The following is a 23,553-nucleotide window of genomic DNA, read 5'->3' on the forward strand; positions in this document are numbered from 1 at the left end:
GTACGAGACGCAGATCTCATCTGCTTCGGTCCCTGGCGTCCTCGGGTGGGCGAATCGGAGGGGTAGGAGTGAGGGAGCGGGGTGCGTGCCACGCGCTGCCCTCACGCCATCACTCAGTGGAGTTATCGCAACCTGTAGCCGGGCGTGGTCGGCATGAGATTTCGGTTTTGCACATTTTTAGCGGGTTGGCTGCCTCCACTTGCAGGGAGGGAGGGTGGGTCCTTATCTGCAGAAGGGCCCAGCGACATGCCAGCTCCACCACTCCTGAAATGCTGGCTCATCCAAGGATGCCCTGCTCCTATTTCTGCCCTTAGCCCTAACCACACCAACGCGAGAGTATTAAGAACTGATAGCTATATTTGATGTGGAAATAAAGGCCTGATAAAATAAGTGTGTTTTGTTGTCTTTCCAACAATTTACCCACACCCAAAGGCAGAGGAGGTTACCCAGTGGGGCATCTCCTCTGTGGACAGGAGGATGAGCTTTCCTTTTCTGGGCAGTCCTGCCGACAGTTCAGCGTGCCTGGCTGGCACTTCCTGCTTATCTGTGACGTGGTGTTCTGTCCACACGGCACCGTGCCACAGCAGCAAGGGAGGGCACAGATCTTCCGCCACACCCCACCGTCACCTGCTGATAGATGCCTATCACAAAACTGCGCCGACACCGTTCACGTGTTGTCTGAAGGCACTGCAAGATACCATCTCTCTCTCGGTTGCCCAGTTTATTTTCTGGAAGTCAAATGGAGAAGTCATGGGCGCGGTGTTTATATTTGCTAGTTTTATACGGAGCTGAGGAGCAACGGTAAATCCGCTTCAGTTGAATCGACACGGCCGACAGGAAACTGGGTATTTCCCTTTATCCCTGTGTGTTTTTCATATTAACCTGTGTTTGTATCCTCTTCCGTTTGCACAGATGTGGATGTTTGGAGATTAACCGTCTGTTTCTCCCCACGTGTGTCCGCGAGGTCGTATCAGTGCGGACGCACGCAAACACCCTGACCGAAACTTGCGGTTTCCGTTTGGGGAAGCCACACGACGGTTAAGCCCAGAAGCCGTTCAGGCACTTTACCCGTTCAGTCTGCCGGTGCGGGCGCTGCAATCGGATTTAAGGCGTTTGAAACCTTAGTCGTCCCTGCTACCGCTTATCTGCTGCCTGCATGAGGGGTCGTGGACTCACTCTGTCTGCTGTGAATTCCGCCTGTTCTTATCGCGCAGGGTTACACGCGCTTTCTCCCAAACACCGCTGAAGCCCAGCTTCAATGATGCAGTGGAAAGAGGTGGCGTATCATAGGGTATATTTCAAGGGAAAAGATCTATGGGAAGAGTGATGTCATCTTTCCGTTCCTGTGCAGTGTATATTACTCTCTAAAGGGCAGTTTTGGAAATGCTCTCATAATGTTGTTTTTTTTCAATTTTGAATGCTGTGCTTTGATTTTAAAGAATTTGTCTGCCAATCAATACTTATTCAGTGCAATTATGTCTTTTTGTCTTTCATAGTCATTTCCTGTGGTGTACATAGGGGAAATCATCGCATCATTGACATATTTATGATAAAACCATATTGGTGTTTCAGCTTTAGTTTACACAATCTAACACTGAAACAATAAAAAGGAATGACATTAGCCTGATGCCACCACTATTATTTTTTATTCAGTACATAGAAATTATATTATCTGGACTGATTCAGCTGTTATTCAGCCCAACTTCTGCCTTCATTACTTTTTACAGTGATTCTTTAAAAAATAAATCATTGTGATATGAAATTGTGATTGCGATGCCAGGCTGTTCAGACCTCGATCGACTCACAGCCCTGACCCACTTTTTCTGGGTGGACGCTGTGCTGTTCAGCACAGTTAACAAAGTGAGCATGGTGCATTCTGGGAACAGGCAGTGATTAACGACTTGTCGAATGCAGCTGAAGTTGTAAACAGGATCTGTGTATTGTCTGTGTTGTGACAAACTTTCTCTTGAGGAAATACATTTCTGAAGAGGACCTGCCATGTTTGTTCCCGAAGCTCATGTCATGAGCCACTTCCGTTCTCTGTAGATCTGTAATACCGCAGAGAACACAGGGCTTTGGATCTCATCTAAAATGAAATGAACAGAACCTCATGTTCAATATTCGATTTCAACCTGGGATTTTGAGCAGAGAACTGAAGGTTTGAATCTTGGGTGCAGTGTGCCTCAACTGCATCTACAAGTGTCCATTTTCATACATGTAAGGTGCAATTTTATGTGGCCATAGATAAAAACACTCATAACTTTTAAGAAAATACTTGAATTAAGTTGTTTGTGTGTGTGTGTGTGTGTGTGTGTGTGTCTCTGTGTCTCTGTGTTTGGTCTGAAATCTTGGCTGACTGTTGGGCACTGGAGGGGTGTTTAAAGCGGTATGTCTTCTGGTCAAAACAACTGAACTGTAGTGCTGCCTGAAGCACAGCTGGGAGGCTATAGTTTAGGTTCAGGGCCTCAGCTGAAAAGCTCAAGCCTCGTTTGTGACCCATTTACTCTATGAAGGCCATCTTTCACCTGCTCATGAAGTGGCCAAATCCAGCAGAACGGAGAGCCCATCTTAGGCGACGGCTTGCATTGACACACCTGAGCCAGGCCTTGAGAGGAAGGCATCGGTTCTGAACGCAGATTATAACTGAATTGCCGCTGCTCACAGTGCTGTAGCCATTCAGGGGTCTGTTCCAGGGGAAGCTTTGGCAGCTCCTGTCCTTTCACCTCGGCCCCCTGGTTAGCACTTCCGGGCCCGAGGCACCAGCCCAGCAGACAAGCTCTCACTGATTTCACAGAGGTGGATCCGGAGTCTTTCTTTCTGAGCTATGGGCAGAAGGGAGGGTATTGGGAGCGGATGGGGTCGGGCGGGGGGGTGGGGGGGGGATTTTAGGATGGGCCGCTGGCTCGTGTCCGGCCCATTCCTCCGGAGGGCAGAGTGGAGGGGAAGGCCTGGTTCCTGGGGGAGGCTTGGGGGGTCCTGAGGTACCGGGTCAGCCGGGGGTGTGTTACTGCTTCCTCCTAAGTCAGGGGAGGAGAGGGGAGTGGGGAGGAAGGGGAATTTTTGCGGCAGCTGTTGCTGCTCCACGGATCTGTCAGCTGTCTCCACCAGCAGCGATTTTTATCATTCTGACTTCGCTGCACTTTTATCCCCCCAGTCCACCCCCGTCCGGCTGGTCACCAAAAACAAAAACGTCCCGTCACTTGCCATGAGCTTTCACAACAGTTTCACGGACACGCCCTGGACCTCTGAATGCACGCGGTCATGGAGCGAGTCAGTCCGGTTATGACCGACCGCGGTGACCAGCCGTTCAGCCGCTGCGACCCTGTGAGAATGGCTGGTGAATGCGGTCTGTGTTCATCCGCGCAGGGGGAGAAGGGCTGGTGTGGCGAGTGGGGACGAATGTGGAGGCAGCAGGCTTTTAATAGGTTGTGAATGCTTCTTCATTTGAGGTGAAAATTGGAAATTGGGTCATGTCGTCACGCTTTCCCCTGCTCGACCAGCCTCTCAACACGGTGCATAAATTGATAGTGTTTACATGAAGGTCCGTGCACTTGAGCGGAGCAGAACTCGGAACGGCCGTTGAAGGATGTAGCTGCATTCCGACTTCCTCTGGAATTTTTCTGGAATTCCGTTGGCCTTATTTCCGCTCCACTCTCAACCCCGCCCCGCCCCCGCTGAACGGTTGTGCTCCACCCACCACAGATCACAAGCACGCAGCCAGCTCGAGCACTGGCCTTTAGACTATGCTTGCCTCTCTGGCAGTACAGTGCAGGTCCATTCTGACGGCCAGGACACATTACCTCACCCTCCCACACAAGGGCTCCTGCCCTGCCCATGAAAAATGGCTTTGCCTGAAGCCTGAAGCTGAAACAGTGGTAGGCGGTTTACCCAAAATGACTTGATGTGTTATGATGGGAAGTCAGGCTTGACTAGTGCTGAGTCTGTCAGAAGTATAATGAAATCAATAACGGGTTAGTGAGCCGTGCACAGGGGTTTGGTCTCTCTAAGCAGCTAACCCCTTCAGCCTCCCTCTGCCACCCACCCCCCCTCCCAGGTCTTTTCAACCCCTCCCTCTGTGACCCCCAGCAAGTGTCTGTTACCCCTCCCTTCACTGCCCCCCCCCCCCCCCCCCCCTCCTCCAAATGTCTTTAGTTAGCCCCTTCTGCTAAGACCCCAGAAAATGAGCAGCTGAACTTGCGCGAAGTACGTTTGTCTCCAGGTCAAACCCCAAACGCTTTTCTTCAAAAACTTCCTGTAAACCCACTTGAAAGCACTTGGCGGACTGGCTCGGCTAGTGTTTTGCAACCACTTCAGATGAATACTAATTGAGTTGAGGGTTCCACCCGAGGCTGTAATCTGGGTATTTTCTCGTCTGAACTGGTTATGACCCTTAAATCCCCTGTTGTGCGAATGGAGGGTTTGTGATTAACTGGCATTGTCCAAAGCGGATCAGGAATAGGGCTTGGGCTTTCCTCCAATTTTATTAGCCTTTTCATTCGTTTTCCTCTTTTTGCATTTGCAGTGGCGATGTTCGGGTCTTAATATCCCATATTGCGTAGATTTAGTGAAAGAAACTTCACGATTAACTTTTTCTGGGATCATATTGTATTCTTATCAAGCGAGTTGATTGCTTGAAATGATCCAGTTGTTATCGTTCTGGTTTCGACCTGATAAATGGACGATTTTCCCCGCGAGTGCTTGAGATCATTCATCCGCGGCAGACCATAACCGCCCAAGAGAGGGGCATGCGAGCCGGGAGGAGCGGTTTGATATGGAAATCCCCCGCTCGCCTCCCTTTGGGGAGAAAAAAAAAAGGAGAGAAAGCACTTTTTCCCCTCTCCCCAGCCTCAGCAGGTGCTGGAGAGGTTTAGCAGCTCATTAGCATGGCCATAAATATTCACACAATGCTAAACCAATGGTCGGTCGCGACAAACTGCCTCCTGGCCAGAATTAATTAGCCAGGAACAGAGGCTGGCTTTGATACAGTCGCAGCCTTGTGCTGAACACATCTTAGCCTACCCGGTTGGCACCGAATGTTCCGGCAAAGTCCAACAACCTCATCTTGAGGTAGCTGCGTGCGTTTTTCACCTACTGATTGGGTGTAATGGCTTGGCACTGTTGCTGTTCTATTTACAATGTAGTGAACCCTCCCCTTCCCCCTTTCCCCCAGTGTTTTGTGCCTGTATGGGACACCTCATAGAGGATGATGGCCACAATATGGGATTCAGTATTTAATAGCATTCACTGTTTATACTCTGTATGCCTTGTTCGAGACCGTGGTCAACACAGAAAGGGAAAAGTGTAATAGACACAGGAAATAGGGGACCGGGAAGCGTCTGTCATGTTTATTTTTTTTAAATGACTCATTACATTTGTTTGAACCAAGCTCATATCACGAATCTCCGGCTCCGTGTCACAGCATTTTCAGCACATTGGCATTCTTTCACTTCCGTCTCCGATTCCATCAGCCGCAGAAATGAACTGGCTGTGAGTGCGACTCCGGGCAAGCTGTAGGTTGAAACACTGTACTTGGTTTCTCTTTCACATTTGATCTTTGGCTCTTGTAAAACCATCAGACCTGCATCCAAGTTGGAAATTTGGTCAAATTAACAGTTTTAAGCATGACATTAGCCCTGATAATGGCACATACTGAAAAGAACCTTGTTTCTTAACCTTTTTACTAGGTTTTGCTGTCGGTGTATCAGTCACCTTATCTGTGTGTTCATGAGCAGTGCCTGTTCGGTTAGCCTAATTGGTACAATGAGACTCATGTTCCTAAAGCCCGCAAAAGAGCAGTAAGCACCAGTATTTTACTTAAGGCATTATTTTTTCTGTGTGGATGGCCATCGTCATATTGTCCTCTCTAGCTATACATCTTGTCGGGCAAAAAAACCCAAAACACTGAGGGCTACCGTGGTAATTTGTGACTTGCGTCAAATGGCCTGCTGTTCCGACAGCCACGTATCGCCACTCTGGAGCGTCAACCGCGTCGCCCACCCCCGGTCGCCCGTACGCGGACGGACGCTGCGATTCGCCGAGTCTCTCGCTCTCCCTTTCCTCGCAGCTATCGGCTTTCTCACTCTCCTCCTGCGAAACCCCCGCAGGCTGGCGGTGATGCACACACACACGCACACGCACGCACATGCACACGCAAACACGCATTACATCATCCGACTCCGCGCGCAACGTTTCGGCTGCGCTTGCTGCAGTCTCCCACACACCGGCACCATAGCACCCAAGGGTACATCTCCCGTCTCCACCACAGCGAGACACTGTTTCCCAAAGATATACTGCCGTTCGCTCCGTTAGCTGTGTGCTCCATGGTCGTGCAGAAATGTTTTTCAGCGTAACGCAGCGTCTACCGCACTGTATTCTCGGGTCCCGGGCTGCAGTTCTGCAGCAGCCAGAGAGCTGGCTGAAACCGACCAAACCGACGTAAAATATTCTTGATAGATTTCACACTGGAGTTGGTGGTTAGAGAAATGTATGGGACTGCGTGTGGATTAACGTCAACGTAGTCCGTCGGTCAGTCGCGGCTCGTTTCGGAGGATGAAATCCAATTTACGAGCTCGTTCCCTTCACGAAAGGCTGTAATTACAATCCGCGTTTGATCTGTAATTCTTTGAAATGGAAATAGCACGGTGCGTTGCCGCGTGCTGCTTACACACTTTACAAATTATCAACGGACTTTCTTTAGGTTATGGGTTATTTTACATCTGTTAGTTTCTTTTGAAAAGGGTTAAAATGCCTGTATCAGTACTGTATGATATTTGGACATACTTTGCAATAGTGTTGTTTATATAGTATCCCTCAGAAATGTTACGGAATCTTGTAAAAAATAATCAATGAAGAACTGTATTAATTATTTGGCATACAGACGATGCCTGACTGGCAGTCCACGATAACAAACCCGTTCCATGTACCTATTTAAAGGAAAGGACAAGGCCTACAACAGCCTATTGTGAGCTGTAGGCTTGATATAAAGGCCTGGTATTTGAAGTAATTAGTTGGCGTACAAACGGACAGTGAGGTTTTTCTGAACCTGACAGTTCTCATTAACCAGGGAGGTGTGAGGCAGAGAGCGTCTGTGCTGTCCAGACAATGGCCATAAAAAGAGAGAGAGGGAGGGCGGGAGAAGAGGGAAAGAGAGGAGGAGGAGGTGAGAGAAAGGGAGAGCAGGGGCTGGAAGCGGGGAGGAGGAAGGGAGAGAGGTGAATCTGCAGGCTTGGCTGCCACCTTCTGCTTCATTAGGTGCTGGTCTGGAGTACTGCAGTGAAGACTCTCGGCCAGCCGTGACAATGACCTCATCTTAGAGAGGCATGCAGGGGAGAGCATTATGAAGATTGCCAATTAATATAGTTTTCAGGCGCAAGGATGGGGTGGGGGGGGGACTGTAAACTTTTTACTTTCTTTATAAAAGTATCTCCCATCGATTCCAAGATTTCTAAGCTAATGCGGAAGCCATTAATTATCTCCTGTCCTGAAGGGAACATGACTCAAAAGGATCCAATACTTTTTATTAGATGCAATCAGGGACCGTCTAAAATTGTTTGGTGCAGGTTTTGGAATTTATTTGTGAGCTCACCTATGAGTTCAGAGAGAATGCACGGGCCACAGGGCTTTGTACCGCAGCTGTGGTGTGAGACAGAATGTTCACGAGCTCTCTTTACCTGAGCTGCAGCTGGAGCCGGTTCATGAATACATTTAATTTTCCCTCTATCTGGAGGAAATAAAACACTTTGGTTCGGTGAGGGAACCTGTGTCTTTTTGTTAGTCTCATTTTCGAGTGCATCCTCTAACATGGAAGTGCTTGTGAGTCATCCATACCCTGTCTGAAGTCGACTCTACCTGGCCAGTGACACTGGGGGTGTGAGTTGGAGGCCGGTATGACCACGGTTTGGTTCGAAAGCCCATTTCTTGCGACCCATTACCATTCAGGAGGCACTCGTGCACTGTTCATCTCAGCTGTGACACGAGTTGGACCAGCTCCTTTCCTGCTTCTGAGAGCAGTTCCCCCCCCCCCCCCCCCCCCCCAACCCATTCTAGAGTTGAGGGACAGAACATTTGATTGAAGTAGGAAATGTTACATTATGGCACAAATTTGCAATTCGAGTTCTGTCTTTTGTGAGATTCCATGGAATGTTGAGAGATTGCTCATATGTGTTCAAGTAACTGAATTCTCTGGACGGAACTTTTGTCTTTGACTCCCATCTATTTTTTGTAGTGAGTCTGTGTGTCTGTATGTGTCAGTGTCTGTGTTTGTATCTGTATGCGTCTATATGCATCTATATGTACCTGTATCTGTCCGACTCTGTCTCTGTCCGACTCTGTGTGTCTGTAGGCATTGGTCTGTGTGTCTGTGCCTATTTGTGTGTGTATGTGTCTATGTGGGTGTAGAGAAGCAGCCGAAGGTAATCGGCAAAACCAAGATGGCAGTCTATTCTTTGCATTGACAGTCCTGTCCCTTATTCTGAATTTCCTCTTTCAGTAGTTGAAATAACAAGGGACTCTCTCCCTCTGTGGCAGGCCCGTGAAGGGCTGTATTGTGTATTGTTTCGAGCGCTGTACAGTCAGAGGTGACAGGTGGTGGGAAGAATGCAGTGACACACTCAAGTTGAAGTTGGGTCCTTGTTCAGAAGCAGCCTTGCTGAACTCCCCACTGCTCATTTGGCCCCGTGTTCCTGTGCCGTATTGCATAATACCACAGTGCAAATGTTGGATCTCAAGGAGGTTGAAGCGCTTGAATTTCTGTACCATAAAGCATGGAACTATATGAAATATTCTGGTTCCTTATTTAAAAAATAATGTTAAAGTTTTTTAGCTTCCGTGTATAGTGTATTTTTAGTTGTGGGTTGGCAGATTAGAAAGCCAGACGGTTGATCTGAGGTTGACGGTTGATGTAGCACAAGAAACAAAGACGTTCTTATTTGTCCTTACTGGCCCTGGGTATTCAATAACAACAGCTTGAGGGAAGAAGGTTAAACTGGGCGTGAGGGTTCGCCTATAGTGGCGGGGCGCGATTGTTACAGGTGTTACTCAGGGCTCAACGAGGTGGTTTTGTCTGCCAAGTATCTTTGTGACAACGTTTACATTTCTTAGATGTTTGTTTTTGACACTTAAATAAACACACAACACTGACTTGTTGAAGGACAGGATGTTTCCCGCAAGGCTTTTGCAGGTTGTTTCTATACGACGGCTTACTTTAAATGTCTTTGACTTCCTGATTAGAAACAGGCACTGGTTGATTAATGTTAGGTATTTCGACATTCCACAGTCTCCACAGCCTGGTTATGGAAGGACCCAGTTTGGTCTGTTTTTTTGGTCCTTCCGTTTATGGTTGGCTTGATTTTTGTCATTCATTCCAATACACTTAGCTGATGGAAGGTTTAATCTGATTGACACATACTTTAACCACAATCTGCGGTGAAAATGAAAAACACTGCCTTCGTTCACCTTCACAGCACTCCATCACCACAGCTGTTTTCCTGTTGTTCGGAGCGAGACAGCTTGTTTTCAGGTTTAGTAAACTGAAGAAATTAGACCTGGGCGGCCATTACGTAGAACGGCCATAAATGTGCTCAAGGTGAATTAGTGATCACTCACTCGTGCTAATGGGCATGGTGCAGTTGTTATTTTGCTGCAGGAGTGCTGGGGATTGCAGGGGGCTGTGTGACAGGATGGGAATAGAGATTAAGGAGGAATATTGTGTGTAATTCCCTGCCGGGCGTGAGGGAACATAAGACTCAGGCGTGCAGCTGTCAGAGCGCTCCCCATCCCAGACGTTCACGCCGCCCGAGATGTCTTTCCAGTCTTCTTCTTTAGCAGCACAGAAAGTAGTCAGACCTCTATGTATGTAAGGACCGATATGTAATGGCGACTATGCCGGGACTCGAGTATGTTTCTTTGACCGGGAGTCTTCCTGGGAATACATTTGGTCGTTTATGTTCCTTTCTGACAAAAAGCTCCTTTCACACCCTGTACCGCCAAGATATGGAAGATGCCCAACCCCCAATGCCCTAGAAAACGTAATCAGAAAATGGGAGTGAGTGGTTTTATAAATCCACAGTAAAAAAGGCTTTACTGTGGTGTACTGTACTTCGCCCATTCGGCCCTGTAATCACTCGAGGTTCCTGAGTGGCAGTCGGTAAAGGAACTGAACGCACATGCAGGCCAGACACTTTGACCCGGATTTTTCTGGCTCTACTATCACCACAAAGACCTGTTGGGTTTAATCGCATAAGGGGCTGGGTAAACTTAAGTTAGCCCGGGTTCCTTAGCTTAGCTGTGCATTAGCTTCTTCTCACAATCTGCTTGGCTACCAGCTGTTGTTACTGGAACGTCTTGTATTCATCGTCTTACACTACAGTGCGGCCTGTGTCAAAAGCGGTAACCCTATTGTGGGCATGAGAATTGGAGATGTTCCTAGACTAGAGATAGCAGAAGAAGAAAAATATAGCTAAAGTTCTTCACAACTTAAGAACCCTGTCAGAAGGCTGTTAGACCCTGAGTTCACTGGAGAAGGACAAAGCCAATCGATTGTCTTTTATCTGGCTAGTGAGATCAACACTGCTCAGCATGTCATATGAAAGAAGTGGAAATATGTACTTTTTGGCTTTAAGCCAAAGCATTGTAGTAAAAGCAATGTGTCTGTTTTTTTTTTTCTTCCTCCAGGGTTTCGCAGGAATGAGGAGATGAAGGCTATGGAGGTGTTGCCTATCCTAAAGGAGAAAGTGGCCTTCTTATCAGGTAAGCCCATCCCCAGTACCTTGATTGCTGGAGCGTACATGAGGCGGCCACCTCCGCTGTCTCTCCCAGGGATATCCAAAAGCTCCTCACATGTGACCCTCCTCGTGCTGCTAGCCTGCTAGCATAAGCAAGCACTCGACACACAACCAGCGTTTTTTTTTTCTTTTTTCTTTTTTTTCTTTTTTTTTTCATGCTTGGGGCGGTTTCCCCTGCGTTCAATGCGTGTCTACACTGAGGGAAAGGTCACTCACGGTCAAGTCTAAGCATAGCAGGCACTCAATATACGAGTAGGACCTCCTATTTTTTTTTGTTTCTTTTCTTTTTAATTTTTTTAAATTATACTCATTGAATCTTCTGCCTGCTCTCAAAAGTGCATCTGTTCCAAAGAGCAGCAGAAATAAGATCTGGAGACCGGTCACTTGCTCATCTGAGTCAGTCCCTTCCTTTCGCATTTCTAAGTGAATATCGTTTCCCTCAGAAACATAAACAAGGTCGAGCTCTTCAGAGTCCATTTCCCCTGTTATTATAGACTCAGTCATGACTGCAGGGGTCGGCGCAACGCATGATTTTTCCGCGCGTCGTTTTCGTCCGTGAGGTTTGATTCCGAACCTCCGCCTTGAAGGTCACGCGGACGTCAGAAGCGATGCACGCGGCGGACTCTCCCCGCCCGCCGTTGCCATAGAGACGGGGGTTGCTGTCATATCGACGGCCCGCGATTCACCGCCGCGTAATTACCCAGAAAGCACCAGGAACGCTCAACTGCAGCAGCAGAGCTCGCAGAGAGCGTGAGCCGGCCGGGCGATTTCTTCGGAGTCTAATGCATAATAACGAGTCAGATGTTTTTCTTTTCACCCCCGTTTTTCACCTGTGGATAAGGCCGTGATCCCATTAAGCACAGGCCCCATTACTGTGGCTCAGCACTTTCCCACATTAAACAATCCTGGAGGATATTGAGTGTGTACAGCGCTGGTGGCGAGGGACGCTGTGTTCCTCTTTCAATGTTAGCACAGAAGTCAGCCCGTGAGGCCCCTCCAGGCCTTTGTGTTTTCATACCGTGGGGGAGGGAGGGAGGGCGAGGGGCACACACGAAGCCTAAAAGGACATTGGGTCCCCGGGTAGGAAATTTTCCAGGTTCCTCCAGAGAAGAAGTTCTCCGCCCCTCTGACAAAACCAGCGGGCTCTCGATTTCAGCTAAGTGGAAACGGCTTGGCCGAGACATTCCTGACGTTTTGAGGGCCAATCCTAACCCCCAGCGGGCGTCGGGAGAGGCCTAGATGAACCACAATCTTCCCCCTTTTTTGATGAAAGACCTGTGAAACCCTTGCTGTTCCAGGCAACTCTGGTTTAGGTTAATTTCTTCACTCTGTTCACACAAATCTTTTGAGGGTAATCCCAGGACTATTCATAAAACCAAACAATCCTTAGTCTGCTTTTGCTTGTTGCAGTTGAGGTGACAGGCTACTTGGTGATATGTAAAGGGATGGAATATGTTTTTCGACACTGTTAGGTTCAGGGATACAGTACCTTAAAAATTCATGGTGGTTGTTCTTAACATTGCAATTATATAACTTGTCCTGGCAACTGTCAAGGAAGGCCAGAAAAACACAATTTAAACGAGCCAAGGTATATGTGCCCTTTCTTCAGGTTGCTTTTGAACTTACTGTACTGTACATAGTCTCCACTCTGGGTGGAAATATGAGTGTGTTTATCAGCCATAAAAAAAGTCCTTGGGCAATTAAAATATTTAAAAGTAATATCTATTCAAGTTTCACAGTTTTCATAATTATGTGATTTACATGTTAACACTGTGGCCGAAATGTTTTGTTTTTTGTCCACCAGGGGGCAGAGACAGACGCGGGGGCCCAGTCCTGACATTTCCGTCACGAAGCAACCACGACAGAATACGCCAAGAGGACCTTCGCCGGCTCATCGCCTACCTGGCGGGAATCCCCAGGTACGGAACTCTCCGTAAAACCTAGCGGCTACTTCAACAGCGCCCCCGCCTGGCCCCCTGCGCTAGCCGCGTCGTTAGCGCGCTGCGCGCCTCCATTAGCTGTTTAATATAACGCCGTTGTGCTGTGGAATGGACGGCTGGTGGTGGTGGTTCGCTCCTGACAGCCTGAGGCAGCTTGCTCCTGAGGGGGCGTGAGATGCAGTCTTCGGCTGCTGAGCCTCTGTGGGTGAGGATGGGGGCGTTCTGCCCAACCCCCCCTCCCCTCCCCAATGCCTCCCCCGCAGTTCCCCATAGTCCCTGGTGCTATGCTACGTTGTGCTGCTCTGTGCTATGCTGCGTAGCCCTGCTCTGTGCTATGCTGCGTAGCGTCGCTCTGTGCTATGCTGTGCACTGTTGCTCTGTGTTATGCTGTGCAGTACAGTATGTAGGTTAGCCTCACCCCTGGGGCTAGCAGGCCTCCAGGCGATGCAGGGGAGGACTGACGCCTGGCAGGCAGGCATCAGCGTGGGCCAGCCCCAGAAAACCTGCCGCAGTTTAACTCATGCCAAGAGCCCGTCCCCTCACATACACACACACACACACACACACACACACACACACACACACACACATACACACACTCCGTCCTCCGCACTGGAGAGAGGAAGAGAGGGAGGGAGGGAGGGAGGAAAGGGAGGGAGGGAGAGCTGGAGAGCGAGTGCCTTACTGCAAAACAAAGTACAGCAGTCACACATAGCCAGACGCGCCGGTAGGTCTCTGCTCGACACAGTCTGAGGAGAACCGCTGTTTTCAGCTCCGCCTGGGCGACGGGCGTCTCTGTCAGTCTACGTCTGTCTGTCCGTCCGTCTGTCCCCCTGTGTCCTGTCGGGTCACACGGCTGGGAGGTGGACGGCTCTCCGCATCAGGACGGGGTGTGTCAGACAGGCGCAGCTGATCCTCCTGTGCTAAGACAGACACTGCTTTTCACTAAAGCAGCAGGGCATTGTGAGTCAGAGATCAGTGTCACCTCCTGCTGGAGGGAGCGGGTAGAGCCAGGAAGCCCTGAGCCTCACTTCAAGCTTTAACAGTAAGGATGTTTTCTATAGAAGCCGCAAAACTTGATGGTTCAGGTAAGCAACCTTTTCTTCTCAGAAACTATTATTTTGTTTTCTCAGTTTGACAGAGAAGCGTAGTTGTAATACTTAGTCTGCCGTATTGGCTTCTCAGAAGGGAGATTTACGACAGCGTTGCTCTGAAGTGCGTCGGTCGAGCCTAGCGTAATCGCCTGTGGGGTGCAGGGAACTACACCTGTGCAGCCTTTGAAACCTGCGCACTTATCTCGCCCCTTCCAGCGAGGATGTGTGCAAGCATGGCTTCACCGTCATCGTGGACATGCGTGGCTCCAAGTGGGACTCCATCAAGCCCCTTCTGAAGATCCTGCAGGAGTCCTTCCCCTGCTGCATACACGTCGCACTCATCATCAAACCAGACAACTTCTGGCAGAAGCAGAGGACCAATTTCGGCAGCTCAAAGTTTGAGTTTGAGGTGAGTCTCCAAAACCCCCCCACCCTGATCTGACTAGCACAACTGCGCCACTTATGTAATGTTTTTGTTTTCCGCTGCGAACATTCAATTGCATGGTACTTGCTTGAGACCATCCCAGCTGCGTAGAACTTGTACCGGTCAAACTTGGGGCATTTGTTTAAAAAAAAAAAATAATAATAATAATTTTTTTTTTTTAAAGCATTTTGGTGCACAGTAAGATTTGGAAATGGGGCAGAATGTGTGATACTGTGAAACAGATTTTGGAGGTTGTTTACAGTAAGCTTGCTGTGCTTCGAAAGGCTTGTAGGAGGGGATTCAGCCAGTGTAGTAGGGTGGAGATTTGGGAAATGCTGCAGTACCATACTGTATATTTCACTATTTTTCTTCCATTTCTGTAATGGTAGTAGCTTCTGGAATAAACAGTATAACATAACAAGCACATTAATGCAGTGGGTCCTGAAGTCATTCCTGAGGACACAATATGCTTGGTTTTTCTTCATCAGTTAAGATTGTTGAAAACATGTGCAAGTTCTATTATTTCTTTTCCTAATTTAACATAAAACTTGATTTGAACTAAATTCTCTGCAGATAATTTTCTTTGTTTCATTTTATTGTGTAATAATGTTTGGGTGATGCACAGTGGGTCCCCAGGGAAATTAGGAAAAAACTGCATAAATGCAAATTAACAATATGTAAGATAGTAATAAAGAAATCACTCAGTCTGCAAATATCACTCTTGTCCAATGACACTCGCATGCACATAGAAATACACACACATGCACTCTCTCACACACACACACACAGACACACACACACACACACACACACCTATCTCTAAGGAAACAGTGGGACTGCATTGGTGAGATATAGGAGTGGCATTTGTGTGAAACCAGAAAAGAATGCTAGCCCGAAAGACCCCAAAGTTTTCATGCCCTTGGTTTCTATCCAAAACAAGTACATTTTATTGACTCATGGTGGAATTATTTCCCCTTTCCCCTCAATCGTAGCAGTGTTTTTCAGACTATGTGTCAATGGGAAGGTGTGTCATCACTCAAATCAGTTGTGCCTTTTTAAATGGCACGAGCTGAAACTCCTAGATGAATAGATCTGCATATCTGTTTTTCAAGGGCAAAGTTTGAACATTCATAACACGCAGCCTCATAAAATCGGGTTGGATTGATGCTAACACCCTTCGGTGACTTGTCCCCGAACCCTGTGGTAGTTTTTCTCCCCACCACTCGGTGTAGCGTTGACCCAGGGCTGCGTTCGCCCGCTTCGGTGTAATTTGATTTATGCTAAGTATAGCGTCCTCAGTTGGGTGCCCATTTATAGTAACTCCAGTGTCCCTTCTCGTATCACGTAAGGTCGGGAGATTAAAAGCAGGCAGCTACGGTGATCATGTGATGTAATCAACCCGCCACCCACCCTAATCATGTGATGTCCTTAACCCCCCATCATAATCATGTGATGTGTCATGCACACCACACAAACCCCTTCCACCTTCTCCACCCTCAACACCCCCAACCCCAATCATGTGATGTGATTAACCCACAACCCAAACCCCCCCACCTTCTCCACCCCAATCATGTGATGTGATTAACCCACAACCCAAACCCCCCCACCTTCTCCACCCCAATCATGTGATGTGATTAACCCACAACCCAAACCCCCCCCCACCTTCTCCACCCCAATCATGTGATGTGACTAACGCACCACATAAACCCCTGCCACCTTCTCCACCCTCAACACCCCTACGCCACATCATGTGATGTGATTAACCCACCACCCCAATCATGTGATGTGACTAACCCACCACCCCGACCCCCCCTCACCTTCTCCACCCTCATTACCCCCCGCTCTCCCTCTGAAACAGACCACCATGGTGTCGCTCGAGGGCCTCTCCAAAGTGGTGGACCCGTCCCAGCTCACCCCGGACTTCGACGGCAGCCTGGACTACAACCACGAGGAGTGGATCGAGGTGCGGGTGGCCTTCGAGGACTTCACGGGCAATGCCTCGCACATGCTGGCCCGGCTGGAGGAGATGCAGGAGCTGCTGGGGAGGAAGGACTTCCCCCAGGACCTGGACGGGGCGCGGCGCATGATCGAGGAGCACTCGGGCCTCAAGAAGAAGGTGATAAAGGCGCCCATCGAGGAGCTGGACGCCGAGGGCCAAAAGCTCCTCCAGCGCATTCAGAGCAGCGAGGGCTACTCTAACCGCAACGCCTCGTCCTCGCCCAACGCCGACACACAGAGCCTGGTGCCCAAGGTGTCGGGCCTGCTGGACAAGCTGCACTCCACCCGCCAGCACCTGCACCAGATGTGGCACGTGCGCAAGCTGCAGCTGGACCAGTGCTTCCAGCTGAGGCTCTTCGAGCAGGACGCAGAGAAGGTACGAGACCGGGCCCGACCCTCCTTCCTTTTCCTGCGTCCGTCGGCGGTTGGTGCAGGTCTTCAAATCCAAAGCTTGATTGGTTGGTCTTAAGGTTTCATTAGTATGTCGTGTGACCAAACAGACGGCATTCTGTGGTGCTAGTGAACACGTTGTTTTTAAAGCAAAATGGTTTGGTTTCTGCCTGTAATTTCTGAAATGAAACAAAAAAAAATTTGAAACAAAAAATTGGTTCTCGTAATAAATAATGGGTTTTGAATGTAAGGTCACAAAGTGGGCACTGTTGGAGAAGAATCTGTGAGCTGATGTTGACATTTCTCTGAAACGCCGAGTCAGTATTTCGTGCAAAACTGTGTTCGGTGTCATGTTATTCTGTACTTGGTTTTTTCAGGTGTGATCTCAGCACTCCTAACACCCCCCACACACTCCCTGCTAACCCGCTGATTTACCGCTTCTCTCCGCAGATGTTTGACTGGATCATGCACAACAAAGGCCTGTTCCTGGCAGGGTACACCGAAATCGGCACCAACCACCCTCACGCCATGGAGCTCCAGACCCAGCACAATCACTTCGCCATGAACTGCATGGTGAGAGCCAGGCCGAGCCGCACGTACTCATACACACATTCCACTTCACATGTCTGACGCCTCGAGCTGATAAGCTATAGGAAGGAAATTAAATCTTTGACAGGAAACTGGAATGCCTTGGGTATTTCAGTATGAAGAAATGTGAGCGAAAATTCCTGATTGAATTTGGGGTATGGCTTGTAATGGGTGGGTCCGGTAAATTCTACAGTGTATTGCACATTTTTGAGTCTGGGCTGTCGGGGTTAAGGCCAAAGAAAACACCGGTAACGGCAGGAGCCCTGGTTGTACGTGAGCCTGTCGGGGTGGTGGCCTGAGGAGGTTGAAAGCAGGGTGAGGATGGATCCTCAGCGGGGGAATGAAATATATACATTGTATGTTGTATTGTAGACTAGTTGATGCTTCTTGCGTCAACAAATGGGCATCCCAATAAACTAAACTAAACCACCCACAATCCCTTCAGCTTTCATGCATTACCTCCCTCCCCCCCTTATTCCCTGTCACCCCATGACAAGGGGCAGGAGGGACTCGGCCAGGCATCTGTCTCTCTGTCATATTTGGCTCTCCACAAGGCCCGCCTGGGGCTTGCTCGCCCGTCCGTGCCACGACCCAAATTCAGCTCAGGAGCTTGATTTAGTTCCCTTACGGGAGGGACAGTGAGGAGGCTAGCCAGCGCTCTTAAATAAAAGCCTCATATGAACGCAATCGGGTCCTCTCTAAGGCTTAGGCCTGCTTAGCCAGCGAGTGTGAGATCAGCACCTCAGCTCAAACCGATCTGAACAAAGTCATGCAGGCCTAACACCCCCCAGAAAGATTTATGCACCATTAACAGCTCTAAATCAGAATTTTGTTTTCTCACATTTTGACGCGAACGTGCGCTGGGCTGTCCACTCACAGCGCGGGCTTGGCCTCGTACGTGAAGGGGGGGGGGGCGAACACACCCCAGACCTTTCTCGGGTTCTCGGTTATGGCGGTTTTCGCCCTCGGAGTCTATAAACAGTGAGCCTGGCTGTGGCCCCAGGACGAACCGTTTTGGTGACAGACTCAGGGGGCGGGGGAGAGGCAGGAAAACAGGCGGTGGTGGGCCCCAGCTTTCCTCGAGGACCTTGTCCGGCCCCCCGTCTGTCGACAGAAGTGTACAGGACGTTCTGCGCTGCAGAGCTCCCCGCCAGGCCTGTCAAGCATGTCAGGTTTTTGAAATTTTTATAATAATAACAACTATGCGGGAGTATGTGTACATGTACGAATGCATGTTACAGTGTGTGAGGTCCTGCCCTGTCAAGACTAGCTTGAGGGTTGCCAAACGCTGGGAGGTCCACAACTGCTGTTTGAGGGAATCTGACGGAGAAAAGGAAAGCTGATGTTTTGTATCCGAGGTGTTGATTACATTTCCAACTGCCCAAGGGGGAGATTTGGCTGCCTGCCACCTACAGGTGCGCTGAGGTACTGCGAAGCACGACTTCACTCTTCATTTTGGATGTCAAAGGGATTGTTTGGGGGAAATGTCAACACACTTTATTTCAAAGCTCTGGTCTCACGTACAGGAAATCTCCTTAATGCCTCTCTATCGATTCCTACTGATTACTTAAGTGTCTAATGGAATGTGTGACCAGAATCTTAATTTGCCCGTTTACTGTATGTTATTTATTTACTTTTTTGTATTTATTTATTTTTGTCATGGTTGTGTTATGGTGTTAGCGATTCAACCTGAACCAATGTCTCAATATGTGACAACTATAATCTGTCTGTCTGTGTAGTGTTGCCTACAGGCCTGGCCGCATGTTAAGTTTCCCATTACCGAAAGGCAAAATATTGATCGTTTCCTGTTTTGCCCTGAGCGGCCACCAGTGTGGTTGTGCTTGTTTACCAAGCTTGGGTTTCAAGTAAGCTTGAGGGACAAACTGAGGAAAAGAAAAATTGATTAATATTTTACTGTGTAGATTTTGTGCAGAACATTGATAACATTGTACTGAATTATCGTTTGTAAAACTGGGGAGGGAGGCTGAAATGTTTCTGTACGGTGAACATTTTTGAAAGCCGCGTATCCCCATTTGCAAACCTGTTCATTTGAAACGGGAACTGGTCGCTGCTGTCCCACCGTTTCGAGACCCATGTCCACGCATTGTGTTTTCTGGGAGTGGAAACGGCTCTGTGGTGTGTGCTGGTGCTGTGTGGGTGTGTGGGAGCACGTGTACGTGCATGTGTGTGGTGTCGAGCGTTCAGAGGCAGAGTGTGTGTGGGCTGTGTATGCGTGTGTGGGTTGTGTGCGTGCATGTTTGCGTGTATATCTGTGTGTATGAGTGTGAAGTCTGCTGGTATCTTGTGTGTGTATATGTAAGGGAGGGTAATTGGTGTGTGAGTGTGTGTGAGGGACAGAGAGAGTAATTGGTGTGTATGTGTATGTGACAGAGTGAGTAATTGGTGTGTGAGCGAGCGAGAGCGTAATTGGTGTGTGTGCGTATGAAGGAGCCGATGAGGGGCTGCCCTTATTGTTGTGCTGTCAGACCTGCCACAGGCCCGGAGTATCGATCTGCCTTGGATGCGGGCTCAGAAGGTCCCTCCCATTACCCAGAGTGCAGTGCGCCTGCACGACAGAGGGGAGCTCAAAGCTCCCGCGATCCTAATGAGACACGCTCTCCTTCAGAGGAGCCCTTCGTTACCTCCAGACGAAGCCCCTTTCCTGCTGACCCTGGTACAAAAAACGAAACGAGAGGAGAATTTTGCGCATTCGGTTTGAAGTCTAAAGCGCTATAAATATGGCTCGACTGGTAATGAGGGGAAACCTGTTCACACTAATTGGAAAATGTTTACTCGCGAAGTTCTCTCTGTACGGCGCTCTGGAATCGGTGGGACACGTGGCCGCATTCTGCCCGACTGCCTCTGCGTTCTGTCCTCAACTTTGAATCACCGACATCAGCAGTTGTTGAAGTTTTTTGTGTGTCTCACACGTTTTATGCAAATTCCCTCGCCCACCGAACTCCCGATGTTATGTAAGCTGTGGAAAAAAGAAAAGGGAACGGAGCGCTCGCTGGAGCGAAGCGAAGCACCATGGGATGGAGGAGGAGGTGCGGAACGGTCCCCTCCCTCAGTGTGTCAGGACGCGCGTCGTCCTGTTTTAAGCGGAGGTGTTTGTTAGGCTCCTGCGCTGTCAGTGGTAGCAGGGCTGGAAGTGACACATGGTGACACATGACCGAACTTCCACCCCACACCCCGCCAGGGCTGGGGGAAATTTGGGCGTGTTTGTGTGGGTGCACTTGTGTATGCATGCATGTGCGGTGCTGTTTTGTGTGTGCGTGTGTGGGTGGGTGTGTGTGTGTGCGCTTCTCTCCCTGGACAGAATAAGTTCAGCCGCCCCTGTGCTAGGCTGTTTGTTTTGAAGCTGGGAGTGAGTGTAGCCCCTAGGTGTGCGTGCGCATGTGTGCGTATGTGCGTGTGTGTGTATGGGTGTATGTGTGCGTGTGTGCTTGCTTGGCGTCGTACACATCGCACAGCCGTGACACCATATTGGAGCGCAGATCCCAGCCTAGCAACGGCGGAGTTTACTCTATCTAAAATTAAATTACTCCTATTCACGCCTGTACCCCCTTCTTACCCCCCTGACTCAAACAGACAGCCCTCATCTCCAGTCAGTGCGCCTCAGCACCTGTACTCTAAGGCTCCTTTCCCCCGAGAGCTTGTCCCCTTACCAACACCTGCAGTGAAAGAGGCTGAGGCTGTTATCGCTCTCGACGCCTCGCCAAATCAGAAAGCCATGTCGCTTCCCTCAAATTCACTCCGCTCAGGCAATGCTATCGAGCCCTCATCCCTTTTACCATTTCTCTCCAGTTTATTTGACACTCGGAGAGATCACAATCATTCCTTTTGGTGCTTTCCCGAATGGAAAATATGGAAGTTTTAAGTGTGATTTAAAAGTGTCCAAGGCTGCACTGTGGGTTTACCTCAGAGTTTGTTTACAAGTATTTCTGCTTGGGCATAGAAACATATTTGTTGTCCAAAATGAAGAAGCATGAGCATTTTAAAATGAGTCTGGGGAGATTAGACTGTAGCACAGAGAGGGTAGGTATGCAGACGGTTGGCTCAGCTGGCCGGGAACTTTCCCTGCATCTTGCTGGCTTAGTGACTTATTCTCTGTGTTTTTTACATTTACATTTAGGTATTCCATTTTTTGATTGCTCAAGCTCAGCTTACTAACTTACTTTAGATTGATGTTATCTGTGTGCACAAAGCAGCTCACATTTCCAGACTGGAATTCTTGGGCATTTGAGCTTTTGTGCTTTACATATGAAATGGAGAAAACATGTTGTTACAGTGGATATATTGAATAATCGAAGATGCCATTTTAGGGTCTAAAGCTCTAAATGTAAAACTCATATTCTGAGGAATGTGTCTCAAAGCCTGTACCTGGGAACATCTATGGGACATTTTGGGTCCTATTCTTCAGCAGTTCAGCTTTGGTGCTTTAACATGCATGAAATGGACAAAACAAGCAGTTACAGTGGATATATTGAGTGTACCCAAGACGCTGTTTTAGAGTATAAACCTCTAAATGTAAAACTGAAATTGTGGGGAGCGTGTCTGGAAGCCTGCGGCTGGGAGCATGCATGGGCCATGTTGGGTCTACTCCTGGAGTCTCCCCGTGTTGTTCACGCGCCCGTGGGCTCTCCCCCCTGCAGAACGTCTACGTGAACATCAACCGCATCATGTCGGTGGGCGGCCGGCTGCTGGAGGCCGGGCACTACGCGTCGCAGCAGATCAAGCAGATCTCCAGCCAGCTGGAGCAGGAGTGGAAGGCCTTCGCCGCTGCCCTGGACGAGCGCAGCACCCTGCTGGAGATGTCCGCCGCCTTTCACCAGAAGTGTGACCAGGTCAGTGTGCGTGTTTATACGTCTGTCTGTCTGTCTGTCTGTCTCTCTGTCTCTCTGTCTCTCTGTCTGTCTCTCTGTCTCTCTGTCTCTCTGTCTCTCTGTCTCTCTGTCTGTCTGTCTGTCTGTCTGTCTGTCTCTCTGTCTGTCTGTCTGTCTGTCTGTCTCTCTGTCTGTCTCTCTGTCTCTCTGTCTCTCTGTCTGTCTGTCTGTCTGTCTGTCTGCCTGCCTGTCTACCTGTCTGCCTGTCTGTCTGTCTGCGTTTGTGCATGCATTTGTGTTTGATTGTGAGTCTGTGTGCGTGCGTTTGTGTTTGTTTGTTAGTCTGTGTGCGTGCGTTTGTGTTTGTTTGTGTTTGTTTGTGTTTGTTTGTGTTTGTGGTTTTGCTGTTACTCTATAAAGCTTCTTTGGGACTGTCTTCTTTGAAAAGCACGATCCAAATTAAATTGAAGTGCTTGTATGCGTTTGTGTCTGTATGTGTATAAACGCATATTCCTGAAAGCAATGTTTTGTTACTCTGCCTTTCAATCATTGCCGACCTTGCATGTAGAGGAAGAAGGCAATTGCAGTATTGCTTTGTTTGACTGTTTCACATAAATTTGGGCCGTTTTTATTGTTTCTGTACTGGAAGGCTTCTAATTACTCTGTGTTCAGGGTCGTGTTGTAAAGGGACCTTTTTTCCGTGGTTTTTTGACTGTGTGCTACATACTGGTCTCTGATTGGCTGGAGGCAGCGGCTAACCAGGGGATCTGGCCTAGGGTGGGGCCGGGTAAGGTGGGTGTAGGATTAACCCTTTCAGTTCCCAGCCCCTATATGAAGTCGCTTCACCCTAATCCTAAGGGCTTTTGGCTTTGAGAGAAAATCGAAAAAGGCTCAGCCCATTTTGTAGGGTCAGCCCATTTAATAGGAACTCAAAGCAATGGTATAGCAGTCAGTTAGTCAGTGATGGCTTGAAACAGTATATGGCTTGGGACTGAAAGGGTTAATGATAAAAATTAGGTTCACGCTTTTTTTTTTTTTTCTGCCCCTCTTCTTGATATGCAGTACTCCCAGCTGCAGGCTTTTCTTTGTTTTCTTTTGATGTTCCTCCCGTTTTATCTTTTTTTTCCTATTCTTGTCAGTCCCAGGGGAGAAGATGTACTGTATTGGCTGTGCAAAGTACAGCATGAGTCACACGCACGCACGTGCAATACCGTCACAAGGGCCTCTCTGCAACGAGCGGGCAATCTGTTCTGCTGTCAGCCGCCCTCACTTATCGGACGGGCTTTAAAAACGCTCTTCAAACGGTTACCGTCACCCAGCGTTTTAGGGAAATGAATGACACACCTCTCCCATTGTAATATTCTTTCAGGCTTAGCGCTGCCTCACAAGGGAAGTGCCGTTTAGATTAGACTATTATTACTACGTTTCATTATTTGTCACAAGCATGCAAAATAAGGCGTATGAACTCACCGAGTTTGATAATTATCAGGACATGGTTGTTATTGTTTTCAC

General features: G+C 48.7%; 1 protein-coding gene across 3 annotated transcripts in view; it reads left to right on the forward strand.

Moving 5' to 3' along the window:
* Nucleotides 1-23,553, forward strand: part of trioa (trio Rho guanine nucleotide exchange factor a) — a 121,222-nt gene that overhangs the window by 40,973 nt on the left and 56,696 nt on the right. For 2 of the 3 annotated variants that reach the window (XM_061255636.1, XM_061255637.1), the window contains exons 3-8: nucleotides 10,672-10,746; nucleotides 12,586-12,700; nucleotides 14,032-14,224; nucleotides 16,098-16,613; nucleotides 17,078-17,200; nucleotides 21,871-22,062. In XM_061255636.1, the coding sequence (XP_061111620.1) occupies nucleotides 10,672-10,746; nucleotides 12,586-12,700; nucleotides 14,032-14,224; nucleotides 16,098-16,613; nucleotides 17,078-17,200; nucleotides 21,871-22,062 (1,214 nt within the window). Of the gene's footprint in view, nucleotides 1-10,671; nucleotides 10,747-12,585; nucleotides 12,701-13,462; nucleotides 13,810-14,031; nucleotides 14,225-16,097; nucleotides 16,614-17,077; nucleotides 17,201-21,870; nucleotides 22,063-23,553 lie in introns of those variants that run through there. The other variant, XM_061255638.1, reaches the window with a different exon arrangement.

This window comes from Conger conger, chromosome 9 (assembly GCF_963514075.1).
Source record: "Conger conger chromosome 9, fConCon1.1, whole genome shotgun sequence".
NCBI lineage: Eukaryota > Metazoa > Chordata > Actinopteri > Anguilliformes > Congridae > Conger > Conger conger.